The sequence below is a fragment of the Acyrthosiphon pisum genome, chromosome X (genome assembly GCF_005508785.2).
Source record: "Acyrthosiphon pisum isolate AL4f chromosome X, pea_aphid_22Mar2018_4r6ur, whole genome shotgun sequence".
Lineage (NCBI taxonomy): Eukaryota > Metazoa > Arthropoda > Insecta > Hemiptera > Aphididae > Acyrthosiphon > Acyrthosiphon pisum.
In genome coordinates this window covers 4,143,824-4,160,903 of record NC_042493.1, presented here as the reverse complement: position 1 = coordinate 4,160,903, position 17,080 = coordinate 4,143,824, and the positions used below count along the sequence as shown (strand labels likewise).

The window sequence follows — 17,080 nt, the reverse complement described above, 5'->3', positions numbered from 1 at the left end:
ATAAGTAAATATAAAAAAAAATTAAGAATAACATGTTGTTTATTTGTAGAGATGTTGAAATATGTTATTTTATTTTTATTTTGTATAATACTGCATTATACCAGTATTATACCGTATACCGACCGTGGTAATCGGGGGCCCGGATCATAAATACAAACGGGGGCCCGGGGTGCTACTTGGTGTATAGCACCCTGGGCCAGTCCGCCTCTGGTTACTGATAGACAAAAGACATAATAATAATAATATGCATCTATTCTATCTAAAAATATATTTACTATACACTATACAGTATATACACAGAATGTATGAACGGTAAAAATGTAAAATGTAATGTGCTAACTATAAAAATATGTTTTTATTAAGTATGTTTTTGATACTGTAATAAATCTGTAATGAAAAACTGAAACACTAGAAACGTTTTTTTAACGATTGGCCTGGAGGTGGGAAAAAATTGGCCTCTTTAATTGTTTGCACACCTTAAAAAAAACTGAAATGGCGCCCCTGAATTGTGTCCTCAGTTTGGATAATATCGGTAGAATTTCGTCATTTCATCAGCTTGGTGCAGTAATTGTGGCATAGCACTGAAATTTGTGTTTGTCACATCTACCATGCATCTATCCGTGCAGGGTATCCGTTTGATCGCGAGTCACGAATGATATTGCATTGAAAATATATGATTAATTTAAGAACAATAATATTAAGAATCGCGTATGGGTATATTATAGAATCACATTAAGAACCTCGAAGACAAAATTATTAATATATTTTATAAATGAAAAATATTCGACCAAAACTACTGAAATAATATTACTGTTGTAACAACGCGCGTACCTATATAGAATTACTCGTGTATAAGTGTATTTCTATATCGTGCTTAAGTGTCATGAAATGCATATATTTTCGTATACCGGTGTAAATAATATTATCTGTATGACTGTAGGTACACCTCCATATATGTAGGTACCTTATATAAACAGCACCTACCTACCAATAATTATCAATTATGGAATAATGTATACATAGGTATATAGGTACATCGATTTTAACGAAATTATAATTAACATAATATTATACATAATCATTCTTCTGTTGTACACTTGTACGTAATATTATGTACCTATACACTGGCACAGGTACCTAGGTTAGGTATATCCGATAATATGCGTTATTATGACACTAATTATAGTATTATAACTGCCTATACAGTTCTGTACTTTGAGTCTATGTCACACTTAACGACCGACGTTATCTCACGTGTTTTTATTGGACGTATTTTATAAGATAACTAATGCCTTATTATTGACTTTTTTCTTCTGAACAATCGTTCAAAACTCTTCAGGCACTTGCGACCTGTGATCACCAGTGATCTAACCTGTAACCGGTATATACCAATATTAATTTCAATCGAATTAGCTGTTTATGCTCCTATAAGTAGTAAATTATTTTAGTGTTTTTTAAGTTACCAATTTTTTAAATTTTTTTCAACAATCGGTGTCCAATAAAAACACGTGATATTATGCTCTTCGACGAATCCAGACGACAACATTTTACCAATCATATAAAGGTAAAACATGCGTATTAAAAGATTTGAAAATCGTATAATAATTAATAACCACTTATAAATAATAATTAGTTATTCAATACTACACGCATAGATATAGGATACAATTCAAATGTTAATTATTATTTATTACCGTCGTTACCTATAAGGTATATACGCTCGTTCGGCTTAATTTTATTATTTTTACTATATTTTATTTGATATATTTTTCACAAATGAATTATGAAAATATTATATCCATTTGTAAAATGTGCTTATTAGGCCTATGCGTGTATTCGTACAATGGATGTAAACACTAAATTTAGAGAAAATTATAATTTTTAGTTGCTATTTTCTTGTATATATAATTTTTTTTTCATAATATCATTATGTGGGTATACATGAATGGAGTTTTTTCACTCGGTCCAATAATTGTAGAACATCGTTCTCCACCGTTTTACTAATTTAATATTTTTATGGTACCTACCTACATTAACCCACCCATTTATTCACCAGTCATCACCACTGTCTATATTATAACAGTTATATAAAACAAAAGAAAATAATTGTTTGTATAATCGACTACCAATAACGTATCAACCAATGCTTACTTATATCACTATGATTATTTATACAGTCAAATCAAATAGTAGAATATTTAATTACACTGCTGAAACGATGCACAAAAGACGATATTATAATATAGTGAATTTGATACTTACTGCTAACAAACTAAGACCAAAGTTCACGTTTAACAGGCATGACATGCACTTCATGTCTTCACGAAGTTTATCTGTTTGTGTTTGCCAAATATTAAAAATATGCTAATAATGTTATAAACGTGTCATAGTGTCAATGATTCTCAACGTTTATTCCTTTGCAATTTAATTCATACTATGGAAAAGTGGTGGTCAATGGTCAATAAATGTATAGGTTTGACTATTTATCTTTGAAATTAATTTTTAAACAAATGTTAAAACTGCATTGGAATCGTAATTATACATTAATATTAAATATTAAACGTAGGTATAGGGAACGTTTTTCGAAATATTTCAGTTGATCCTAATGATTGTCTGTAAAAATATATTAATTGTTTGGAGGTTGGATGATAAACGTATAACTTACAATTTATTAAAATAAATTTGGCAGATCATCAAATTGTACACACTACGTTACTACACACTTATTTTTGATATATTTTAGATTCTGAGCGAAGCGATTATCATAGTTTTACAGTGATGTATTTTTAAATAACATTTTTATTTATATAGTGTCTATCGTCACCAATACAAATGCATATATTTTAAATTTTGACGATAGTTTCTGGTAGAAAATGGTATTTACTATTTAGTAGGTCAAAAGTTCGTAATTCAAAAATATTGGGTACCTATTGTAGAAACTTGAACCTTTCAACACATATTTATATCAGCATTTTCTAGATATGATATATTTATCAAAATATTATTTTGTCTCTTTTTGTGCTATACAAAAATATTTGAAATGTTATACAACGAATAAATACTTGTTAATAACAACAAATAAATTATTGTTAGTAAATGAAAAGCTATACAATTTAATACTAATTTCTTCATAGGTTTTTCGCAATTAAAAATATCTTAAATTCATAATCATTTTTTCCTATAGGTAAGCATTTAAAGTTTAAATGCTTATGACATTCGTAAAAACCACTTTTATCCCCATAGACTGAAAAATTGAATACAAGATTCATTTTACATTTTTTTACTGAAAATTAAAAAAAAAAGTAGGATAATGCTATGGATATTTTTATGTGTGATTGAAGCTTAAATATGATAAGCAATGTTATATGAAATAATATTAAAATAATTATTGCATAATAATAATATGTATGTGATTTGTCTTGGTAAAAATTAGTCCAACCAATTAGTAGTACCAATTACTAATATAAAATAAAATAAAATTATTAATAGCAATATTTAATGATAATAACATGTCCTTAGAAATAGAAATACTGGCTGACAAACTGTCTCCACTCAGAATCGTTTTTCCTAAATAGGTACCAACAATGGTTTATCGTTTAAATCAAATTTAACACATCCATATAGTGACCTACCTAACTTTTATATACCTAATCTTGTTAATTTGTAGTGCATATTAATTGTACATTATAATATGAATTTTTAGATTAATCTTAATTATTGGTAATTCAAAATATGAGAAGAAATGTTGTTCTGACCATTTATCATTTATCGACCATTCTATTTATGATTTCGATACGATGATAACGTCTTTATCTATATCTACAGTACGATTAACGACTTTATTGTGCGTCCAAATCTCAAACCGACAGTAACAACTAATTGGTCAGTTATAGTGTTACATCAAAATTGCGTTTATTTCGTAAAGTTTGTATTTTGGTTTACACATGAAGTGTTTAGAATAATGTTGGATCATTTTTTAAGGATATTATTGGGGTTAAAATGCATTTTTTAGGGCATTTAAATCCTATTAATTATACTTGTTCATATATACTATAGGAACTATAGGGTTTGCGACTGAATTTCCATTCTAATTTATACGTACATAATAACTTGGTACAAGTTTATATATAAACTACCTATGATATTATTATAACACAAAATGTATATAATAAACAGTAGGTACACGAGGATTGGTGCAAAATAGCTGCTTATATTGGTGTACATAAAAAAATAGATAATTATAATCATACAAGATAATAACATTAAAGGTTTATTTTATTTTAAACACAGTGCACAGATCTTATATTGGTACTATATTATAGTTATAGTTTGTAATTGACCCAATATGCAATAATAAAGTCCAGCTGTCTTTTGACACTGACTACGAAATCTAAATGTTTTTAATGATATATAGGTACACTTAGATGTGAGTACTTAAAATCTGTGATGTTTACTCAAAAAATGTTTTATGGGTAGGTAGGTAGGTAAGTAGCTACCTACTAAATGAATTTACAACTCGAGTATAAATTTAACCAATCACGAATGACGTCACTTCAAATAATCGTATAAATTGCTACAAATTTAAACATAAAATGATTAAATTGACTTCGATGTAATCCCGTGTTCACAACTTCATAGAATATACCTAATAATATAGTATATGTTTGCTGAATGTTGTAGTAATAAATAGAATAAATGCGCTTAGTAGCAATTATTGTTTTTGCATATTTAATTTGTCCATTTCAGAATAAGGCACCCATAAACTTAATAAAAATAATTAGTCACACTGAGAAGTACATATTAAAATATACAATGTACCTACCTAGAAAAAAATGTTGTTTAATTAATACATGATAAAAATATTATATTTTTATATTGTACCTATTTATTAAGATGTATAGAATATTTTGTTTCTATAAAATGTTTCAATATAATATACAAATATATGCACATCATACATATATTTTAATTATGTTATGTCATAAAAGGATAAACATATTGCAATTGTATATTTGTATATACCTAAGTATGCTACTGTACTTATTTGATATTTCGTTATAGCTAAAATACAATGATTATTTAAATTAAATAAATTATGTAAATAATATAATCGACAACTATAATAACCACGCAGTTAATTCCTTAAAGTTTAAACAATAATAATAATAAAAAAAAAATGAATATTAGATTGATCGACAAACATGAGAAAAAGATTAAAGTGTAGGTGCCTTAAATATAAATAAAACCATTAATATTATAAAAATGATATTATATTATGACATACGTTTGTCTGCAGAAGAATTTGCAATTTAAAACCGGGATATCTGGTAACGAATACTGAATATTGGTTACCTACTTACTATATAATTTATAGCCCTATCAGAAAGAAGAAATCGAGTAAAAATGATCAAAACCGTTTGTAATATTATGGTGAAAAATAGGGCGGTCGGTAATTGGGCTACATTTTATCTACCTATAAAATATTTGTATACATTTTACTACCCGAATATTGCCATATTGGGTCAAAAATTAAATCGATATTTTTAAAGTGTACCCGGAGATTGGATCATAAATGTGTGGCATAAAAATATATAACGTATTAACTAATCATTATTTTTTTTTTAATATACATAAAAATACGTGGAGGGAAAATGGTATCGTCAAAAATATAAGTGTCAAAATCGGAAAATGTTGTTATTGCTATTTATTGTTCTGTGGCATCTCACTTATAAAATACATTGTAACGCAGTACCCACTTCTTCTGGATTTAAAAATGGAATTCCAAATATATTTTCTAGCCATTTACCTAAGTATTTCAGAAGCCTTATTTTTATAATATTCTTTACTTAAGACTACAGCCCAAATTGTTCACCACCGTGATTGTACAACGGGAAATCTACATCCTACAATTTCTATGTTAGCCCATATACCTATACTTAATTCCTTTTTGAAATCCTTAAATCGACAGTAATTTTGTTGGTTTAAAATGTAAACAATGATCAGAGCAATAAATGATAATTGATTTTAATGTTTTTATATACCTAAGTATTTTTTTTACTTGTCTTTAAGTAGACAAAATAATAAAGGAACATATGACTTATCTTTATAACCATGAATAGAAAATAGTTGATAAAAATGCTTTGCACAGTATTCAAAAGTGAAGTTAACATAAATAGATTTTAATGAAAATAGGAAATTTAAATTTGTAATGAACGATTTATATGTGACATATTAATTTAGTGATCCAATTACCGGATACAATAATAAAATATCATTGAAAATAGTGGCCCAATATAACCATACACCTTTTTGAAAAAAAGTTAGTTGTGGCTCAATTCCCGGGGGCCCGAAAAATATGCCTATATATATATATCATTATGATTAAAATAGTTTTTATTTGATTTCGGAAATATAAATTAGGAAAGAAACAGCAATTTGATACAATTATTTGTTTTCAACGGTCCAAAACATAATATTGATTGGAGTGTAGATAATAATAAATTAATAAAAATAATTATACAAATACTTACACAATATTACTATTAAATTGTTTCTATTAAGCAATTATTAAATCTAAATAAAAACTATTTATTGACTATTCAATATAATTATAGACTATAAAAGTTAACCATTTGCGTTAAATTGTTAAAAATGGCTAATTTTTGTTTTTAGTTGATTACTCAATACTGATAGTAAAATTTAGGTAACATAAGTACATAAAATGTATATTCATTGATATTTGTATTTATTTTATAAAATAATTATAGATACAGTCATACAGATGTAGGTAGCTAATATTTTTATTAAAATCATTTTACCGAGTAATTAGTAAAACTAGTTACATCTTACATCATTAATATTGTTATTAGTTTGAACACTTTTTGTATTTTATCAATTTAAATAACGAAAATAATGTAGTTGCAATTGTTGAATAGTTTAGAAATATATAGGTATAGAATACTGAGAAGGTAGTAAATAATTTAATTATGTCGACGTGATGACGTAAAAGTTCCATAAACATTTTAACTTTATCGGGTATTTCAGTACATGATATTTTATTATTTATGTATAGTAGATAAAGTGATATTTATAGAGACTTCATTCATTTTTATAACATTCTTCCATTTCTTAAAATGATTTGTTGAAGTGATGAATAACATAAAATGTAAATAAAAATAAATCTATTTCGCTGTGTGATAATTGTATCGATACTTTTAAGAATCTACAGACGCATGGATCTATTTTATGATCTATGTAGACTCTCCAAATATAGTACACCGATACCTATTTTGATCAGCTAGTCCTATAATAAACAATTTTCTTGTTTAAACTTTTGTTTTTATATTTACATCCAACAATTTGTTTAGCGTTTTTAAATTTTCATCGCTCTAAAATGTATTTAAAAGTTGAATGTTTAGAATATATTTTTTGTGATACAAATTACAAGCCACCTATACTTTATAATGTTTAGCTCAACACGTTATATTATTGTAAAATAATTATTTGTCGATGGTGTTAAGAAGTTTAATAAAAATTGCGTTTGAGTTTAGTAAAGCGTTGACCTTATTTTGGAGATACAATAAGGGTGCATATCGGGTCTTTTTAAATTATATTAATGAATAAAATTATTATTGCATGTTACCCCTCTCTCTTGCGGACATGTCATCGTGAATGGCACTCGCTATGTTGATCCTAAGCTATATAGGTACTCGTAATGAGGGAGAGGGAATTTGTTCGTTTCAGTGCGGACAATCTCCCGAGTAAATATTCAAATACAAAATTAATGGATTGCAATTTCACGAGAAAAGCGATCAGTTTTGATTTAGTTTGCCACATGCCACCCCCACAATACCCGTATGGAATGACACGCGTGAATTGACGTCACTGCACTGCTAGAGAAAGACCTGTATAGTTCTGAGTCATAGTATTCATCTGCAGTATTATTATAAACGATATTATTATCATGTTTATTCGAAATTTCGATAAAGTAAATATTGGAATTATTAGATACTATAAATCAAAGCATGATCTATAAAGTATTATTATGAGTACACACATGGCTAGACGGTCATCGCATACTACAGTACCTACCTACATAAAAGTTAAATAATATCAAAGTGAAATAGTAGGTATAATATTATTATAAGACTATATTAATATTGCGATAGTAGTCATTATATACGAATAATAATATAACGGCGATCGCAACATCAAACAACACATGAACTAATAATATATATATATATACTTAATATTATAATTTATAAAGCTGAAGAATTTATTTGTATATGTTTGAACTTGTTAATATCGGTAACTATACATGTCCGATTTCAAAAAATAAGTACATTCGTAGTTATAACAATAGATTTCTGTTGAGACTGTGCAAGGGTGTTATTAGCTTATTTTTTTAACACTTATAGGTTTCTAAATTGGGTGTCCTACATATGAATTTCGTTTCAGGTCACGAAAATCGAATAATTATTTTATTAATATATTCAATAGGGTTGCCATTGCGTGTTACAGACATAAAAAAAAAATAAGGTTTAGTCTAGAACCTCCATGCGCTAATATGGGAATTTTCTATCCAAGAATAATTATTTAAACAAATCGTGGGTTTATATCACAATGTTATAACGGATTACAATAAATTCTAATCAGTAAAAATATCTTGAATTTTTAGAGGACGCCACATATTTTAATACGACTATAAGGAAAATCAAAATTTTAAATTAAATAATAATTACAAGTAACTTATAAGTTATAAATAGTCCTATTACTGAACTACTGATAGTTGTAAATTGTTGCGTAACTACAAAATTATAGAAAAACTGTATCGCTTAGGAAAGAACAGAGAATTCTATATTATACAGTGATACATAATTATACCTAAACCAAATTTTCACCATAAAAAGAAGAATATTTTTACAGAGCGATATCCATACGATTGCGAAAAATATAATTTAAGTTTATAATAATTAATAAATATAAAAATAACGGATTTAAAAAATGTATATTGTTTATTATCGTACTATAGTGGTATCGAAAAAATAAAAACGATAGCTTAAGATAATTTAAGTTTACCTCCTTTTATGGTGAAAATTTAGTAGGTATTTAACTATAGAACTATTATAGCCTGAGTGGTTCTTTTGCCCGTACTTACTGAACAGTCCTTAACAAACAATTTATGGATGTGTGATGTGTCAATGTGTGGCGTCCTTTTAAAGCTCAAACTATTTTTAAGGATACTTTTTTTTTTAAGACGCAAATAATGGAAGACTAAAACGCACTTTAAAGCTGGACCACTATTTGTGAATTTAAAATTTTATTACTCTTTTAACGCTCCAAGACATACCATTTTATTTTTTAAATAAACAATCTTCCCGGAATTATTACCGAATGTTATCTTCGACATTTAGCTAAACATACAGTAAATAATGATCAATAATCAATTTAATACTGTCTACGTGTACATAAAAACGCATTGAACTGAGTATTATAGTGAAATATTCAAAAAATAAAGAGTTTTATAAAGATTATAGGTACCTAGGTATATGTACAATGTACATTGTACATCCTTTATCCTTATAAATAACCCTCATGAAATACCTAAAACAAATCATATTTTGCAAAACATAAAAACCCATGTGATATAGGTAATTCTATTTTATTGTTTTTAAGTAGGTAAATAGGTAGGTACACATTTTTAGTATTTTGAAATGAACATACTTTTATGTTTAATGAACTCGTGAACTCGTCGTAGTAAACATCATAAAATGTGATAATAGTATGTTTGTTATAAATTTTAAATGTCTTCATGTACGAACTTAATAGATCATCGTTGTGAACGAATTTATCTAATAGAAAATATTTGGTTTGTATTCCTATACATATCGCGATATTCGACATTACACTTTAGGTATACATAAAATTATAAATGTATATTACCGAACTATACAGAACCGCTGCTGAAAGGTGCTACAATAAATCTTACGACCACATCACCCTGGTGAATCATTATTAGTTTAGGTAGGTAATTGAAAAAGACCAACATGAAAACAAAACAAAAATTTAATCACTTGCACATTCAAAATAAATTATAAACGAAAAACGTTTAACTGAAATTTACAAACGGGTTGGAAGAATTTTTAAGTGCAATTACGTTAGACTTATCATTTTTATAATTATAATTTACAGAGCTTTTTTAATAATAGTTTAATTAAAAATTAAAGATCCATTGGGCCCCGGAATACCAGACACTTGTGTGCCCCTTTCAACTTTCAAACTTCAACCCTTTTCACTTCAAAACATTTTTAATTACTTTTTTTTACGCTTGTTTATAAGTTTTATAATTGTGTACCTACCATTTAAATAAAATAAAATAATTAATAAGACGAGCAAAATAACTATGCAATATTATAATATTATACTTATATTGTGCATTAATATACAATTTATTATAAAATATTTAAAGAAAATAATATACTATAGTCGCCACAAGTGGCCCACAACAACCGAAGTTCCAATAATTATATTATTTTAAACGTTAGACAGTAGGTACCATAATATAATTATTGTTAACTCACGAGAACAAGTCAAAAACAGCTAAGTAATGCCCATTAGTGCCAAATTGAATATCTTAACAATATTAATTATTAATATAGTTAAATAATTACCACGCACCACATTTACATTAATTTACAAACCTAATCGTATATTGTTATCAAATATAAATTTATCATTTAGACATTTTTTTGTGATTTAAATATTTTTCATTTTATTTTTTACATTTATTTTGAAAGTTCCTACACTTTAAAAAAATATTTTGTAAACAGAATCGGACCCATAAAATCCATGGGTTCTGACACTCCCCCCCACCATTACACTGGGCTTGATAATAAATGTGAATCACGGACATTCCCTCCCTCCCCGGGACATTTCCTCCTGAATGTTTTTAGTGTAGTAGGACATTTCCCCCGATATATTTTTGATACGGACATTTTCCCACATTTTTTTAAAGTTTACTATTTAATAATATTTTATTATTTAATATAAAATTATTATTTTGCCTATTGTTTAATATTTTTAAATATTTTCATAAATATAATAAATTATATATGCATATTTTTGATCAACTGAACTACTTGAATCAAATTCAAAAGCAATTATTAAATTGTTAAATATCCAAACTGGTATAGTTTTAACAAAAAAAAATAATATGTGTTTAGAAATAACAAAAGAATCAGTAATCAAATGTTTTTTTACAAAATGTATCATTTTTATGTCTGAATTTTTAGCCATTATTATTAATTATTAATTATATTTTATTTTAAATTTATATTGTTTTAAGTATCTAGTTCAGTTGATCAAACATAATATTCATTTATAATCTATTATATTTATATTTATAAAAAAATGTTTATATATTTTATATTTTATTTTAAAAAAAAAATAATATTGTTTTATAAAATTCAATATCATTATTAGTCAATAATAAACTTAAAAAAAATGGGAGAAAAATTTCCTACTAGACCGAAAACAGTCGGGGGGGGATGTCCATTTACCAATAAATGTATATCTACAAATAGTTCAATATTTTGTTTATATATTGAGCTAAAATCTAAATACAAATAATATTTTAATAATATAATATTGTAATCAGGATTGGATAAAATCATGACCTATATAAATGTCTTATCGAAACGTATATATATAACACAGGTACTGTATGTAACGTAAAAACTCAATTTTTATTTTTATTTTCATTAGTTAACCCAATCCGGAGCTACTGCCTTTACTAACAATAGTGCCCTAGGTGTTGCATAATTTTCTATTATATTAATATTGTAATATTATATACTCTATAGTAGTTCACTGTGTTGGTTAACTATCAATTGATTTAAATTATTATTTTTCATTTATACTCTTTTACATTATTGATTTTCTATAACGTAAAGTTTAATTAATAATTATGATTGGCATTATTTAATTTTTCCTCAATTTTAAGTTTATATTATGGTAAGGTAAACACTTAAATGTTTTAAATCTCTTACTGCTTCTCGTCTATTTTATAATGTACTAGTGGATCCCGTGCACTTTGTTGCCCATTAAAAATGCCAACTCTATATGGATAATATGTTTTATTTTATAATATAACGGTTACCATAACAGCAGTTTTAAATACATTTTGTAAATATTCTTACCAATAGCTGTGCTGCAGATTCTGGAGATTCAAAAGTACTTATCTATGCACCGTTCTTTAAATGTTGATGCTTATTTTTAGCCACAGCCCCAAATGCTCCAGGATTTAACTGTTGTAAAAAATAATTCCAAAAATACCAGCCTTTTTTTTTCATATAATTTATTCATTTAAGCTATTCAATGTATATCAAACTTCACATTATTATATATGGTGGAAATTCTATTTCAACGATAGATAATATTTTTATTCCAGAGACATAATATAAGCACAACTAGGAATAATAGTAGAATGGCATTTGGATATAATTATTACATGTCCAATCGATGTACCTACCTACTATATAATATGTATAATGTATATATTACAATTTACAATACCAACCTATATCGGCTGTATCTGTTTCGACATTTTCGTACAAAAGTTCTCGGTTTACGAATACGTTCCAGCGCGGAAGCCGTAAGACTTTCGTGCCTCTGGAAATTTAATACAGCTTATAATTGAGAAGTTCTGCCGTGTATACATATTTTATTATTGCGGCAGTAGTTCGTCGGTTTTGTTTTATTATTATTTTTTAAATAATATATTATTATATAATACTTAGTCGTGAGCCGACACAAACGGAGTTTTTTTTTCTTTCTATTAGTCGATTTTCTTGACATCATATCACCGGCAGGCGCCTGCCTATATTATAATATTATACTTGCGATATTTTCATACAGTGTAATTAGTGTTTTAATTGGTTCCAATCAAGTCGTCGCAGTAAATAGAACAACAAGCATGACGTACTCGAGCCAATGTAATTTATAATTTTAATTTCATATACGACTTCATGTACGAATTAGTGTTGGCGCTGTGCAATTTCATTGAACGTTATCTTCTTAAAGTACGTAAATCACTTCATTGATTCGATTACAGTTATCTAACTTAATCACAAACCCGCGGCCATAATGCTCAATAGCTGTGCTCAATGTTTAAAATACACGCGGGCCTATAAGTACTTAGGTACGTCTTCCGCGTTAGATCATCTCATTAATCTCTTAGAATTTATAATATTTAATTTGTTTAATGCTATAAATTTTAATATTATTGTTTGAGCGCCAATTTCGGATTAACTATTATTATTGGTTTTATTGTGACTACCTTAATACATAAAACGTGACAAAAATAACGGCGAAAGTACAATGTACGAACTATAATAAATGTATTATAAACCATATTATTCAAAACAATACGTTCTCCAATTTAAAATTATTTTATCAAGACATCACACCTATACTTATAGTGCCAGTATTTTATCTGCTGAATGCGATTATAATATTTAAAAAAAATTTTAAATACTTATAGGAAGTCAGGAAGATGTCATTTTTTATATTTTTGTATCATTGTAACTATAAATTACAGAATCGTCACAATATCATCATATAGCAGAACTAACTTTAGTATTTTTTATTTTGTACCTAACCAAACTGCGAATCAAAAAAATTAGGTTGACATAAATATTTTCAAAATTTGCTAAGAAACTACTAATAATGATTCTACATATTGCCCGAGCCCAAGGTTAGTTTTTTCCAGTATTTAAATTGTTGAAAAAAACCTTAACTGTTGGCTCGATATGGACTATTAAAAAAATTTAAATATTGCACGACCTTACTACATTTTGTAGTAGGTTATGTTTGGCTAATTATATCGGTTTGGTTATAACTTATAATGTAAAAAATACATTCCAAGAGCGGATTAACCCTATAACAGCGATGTTTTGCTACCTGACTATATCTCATCACTATTAATATAAATAATTCCTTTATTTATAAACTGCTTTAAAATGTCATTTTATGGGATATTTAAATATTTTGGATTATTTTTGATAATTATTTATGTACATTTATTAAAAAGGTCTAGAAATATTCCTTAAATAAATAATTATCAACATATAAAATCATTTATATTAGCTATGTTAAACTTTACAGGTCCCAATAAATTAAGCAAGGTATTAATGTAACTGTTATAAAATATAACTTATATTTTTATAGGAAAATATTTTACATATTCCGAATTGTACCTACGATAAATTAGTAGGTACCTAATTAATAGAAAAAAGTTGGTGAATATCTAAAATTTGGATTATAGAGGTTATAGATTTTATGACCACAAATTGAAACTTATACTATATTTTTAAGCTCCATTAAATATTTATTTATGTTTGTTTTATTTAAGTATTAAAAAATAATACTTATTTTCAGATAAAACTGAGTTTCATTAATTTAATCTATAAGTAAGTTATTAGTAAAAAAAAAAAATAAATAGTAAAAATAATAAAACTACGTAAAAATTAATAATTAATAAATACATTAGTTTCCAAGTACCTACTCCATGAAAAATAATGGTTGACTAAATAATATGGTACTTCAAAATGATAATGATACATTATATAGCATGATGCTAATACCTATTATCGCTTGAATAATATTTTTGATGCGTATAAAAACTAGAAACATATCATTGATTTAGCCGTTATTAATAGAACCTATATACCTATATGATATTATGTAACGAAAAAATCAAATCAATGCTTCACATCCAAGTAAAAAAAAAAAATAAATTATTTTTGAAAACCTCTTAGAATTTAAGTATCCATCATTATACTGTGTATATTTACAAATCGTATTAACTGTAATTCAAAATGTAAACATAATAATATTATAATAGTAACCCGACGCAATGTTTACAAAAATAATAAATCTGTTATATGCATTTTAAATATGCCTATAATAGCTTTGTCTCGATCGAGCACATAATATTATACACGTATCATTTTAACATGGTTATTAATTAGTAATCGTAGCTTGAAAGTACTATGTCAACATAATGATAATTAATTATTACATTTAAACTTCAGTTTTCGAATAAACAGCACAAGAGACCTTTTCATTGAGGATATATATTTTATTAAAATAAAGAATAGGTAGGTAGGTAGGTACTACTTAAACAAAGTAATTGAATATTATTCATCGGATATAATACATTTTAATTTTCCTTCTTTTGTGCAGGTTTTACGTGACTTCTGATTTTTTGAATATTTTATGCAAAAATAACGTAGGTTTAATATATATATTCGTTACTTTATTGATATTATATGTTATAAAAGAACGCAAATTCAGTATTTTATGGATTAAAATATTCAATTTATTAGTTCCTATTCTGAGTATTTGATCGAGTATAACAATTTTATCGAGTGTGAATGTTTACAAATTATTTTTAAAAATAGACTGTAGGTTATAGGTATATAATATAATATCAAGGATTTTGAATTTTGATGTAAAATACTAAAACAACATTTTGTTGGAAGAGTTATTTCACAGAAACACATTATTTATTCACTCGAATAAGAAATAGAAAAAAAAAACTTTCTGAACACGTAGATATTCTGTTGGTTTACTCCGTCTTGTGATGAACAAAATTTTATGTGTATTTAAGACGTCACGTCATTATCTCCGATTTTCTCCGAATATATTATGTAGGTACAATAATAATACATATTACAAACTCCCGCAGCTACGAAAATAACTGAGATGAGTACCTACCTATACGTATAGGTACGTATTTATTATGTGCGCTCGTTTCAGGGCAGAAAACAATATTATAATATACCTATAATACTTTTGAGAGACGACCTTCGCTGAACGAGTTCATTTGAAATTAGATTTTTTTTTTTAAATACGCGTTTGAAACACACAACTTGCCCGACACGAAGTACACCGTATACGCATGCAATTTGACGTAATATTTCCAAGCTGAAACCCCACAAAAAAATAAAATAAAAAACGGTATGATTTTATTGTTATTCGATATATTATTATAGGTAGGTATTATTATGAATTCCGCGTAGTATTATAGTTTATAAATATAGTATTATAATAATATTAATATTCCTACTTTCTCTATGACGTCTATTCTATACGATTTAAATACTAAACACTGTTTGGGTTACTTCAATTTAATTCCGCTTGTACCTCAATCATTATTACAAAGCAAATTATAAGCAAAAAAAAATTTTTTTATTTTAATATCATTTTGAATTTTAGCCATTCATACTAAATTTAATTTTTCAAAGAGTTTAGGGATAATGCTCGCTGGATTGTAGGAATTGTATAGTACCAAACCAATCCCGTGATTCTGCGGCAGGGATCACAAAAGAGGTCCGTCATGATTGAATTCTCTAGGTACCTACGATAGTGCATGAATGCAGCTAATTTATTACCATTAGGTTTATAAATAATTCAATGATAAATAACTTGTGCAGAGTCGTGGATATTATATTATATGATATAATTAATAACGTATAGTTCAAATATTCCATTTATTTGTATCTTATTATAGTATGTATATACCCAAGTATCGACCTACATCTCATTGCATAAAGACACAAACAAAAACTCTCGTTTGTGTGTAATATATTAATACCATAGTGTGTATAAGACTTATAACTTATAAGTGTGTTGTGAGATAACTTGTACAATGTACAAAACATACGAATAAGAACATTATACATTTGGGCAGAGCCATACAGGACGACTGGTAGGTACATATTGCGATTATGTATTATATAATATAGGTACCTATATACATTTTTGTTTTTGTTAAACATGAGCGGTTTATTATCCACGACCACTATTTATCTGACAAAAACATACTTGTAGAATGTAGATAATATATTATATGTATAATCCACAATTATTATCCATTAAATCAAATAATGTTGCAGATAATTCCAGCGAACAGTGTTTGTTAAATTTTACTCTCGAGTAGGTACCTATATAATTATGATAATATATTATATGATAACTATATTTTATTTTCATTGAATTAATAAGTCACAAAATA

At 26.6% G+C, this 17,080-nt stretch overlaps 2 protein-coding genes across 4 annotated transcripts in view; both read left to right on the top strand.

Annotated features, from left to right (window-relative positions):
- The window catches only part of LOC100159991 (legumain), a 521,349-nt gene that overhangs the window by 243,493 nt on the left and 260,776 nt on the right, over window positions 1–17,080 (top strand). The window lies entirely within an intron of this gene.
- The window catches only part of LOC100161473 (MFS-type transporter SLC18B1), a 47,490-nt gene continuing 31,726 nt past the window's right edge, over window positions 1,317–17,080 (top strand). Inside the window, exon 1 of one of the 2 annotated variants that reach the window (XM_001952547.4) lies at window positions 1,317–1,564. In XM_001952547.4, the coding sequence (XP_001952582.2) occupies window positions 1,517–1,564 (48 nt within the window). In that variant the 5' untranslated portion in view covers window positions 1,317–1,516. The remainder of the gene's footprint in view (window positions 1,565–17,080) is intronic. The other variant, XM_029485866.1, reaches the window with a different exon arrangement.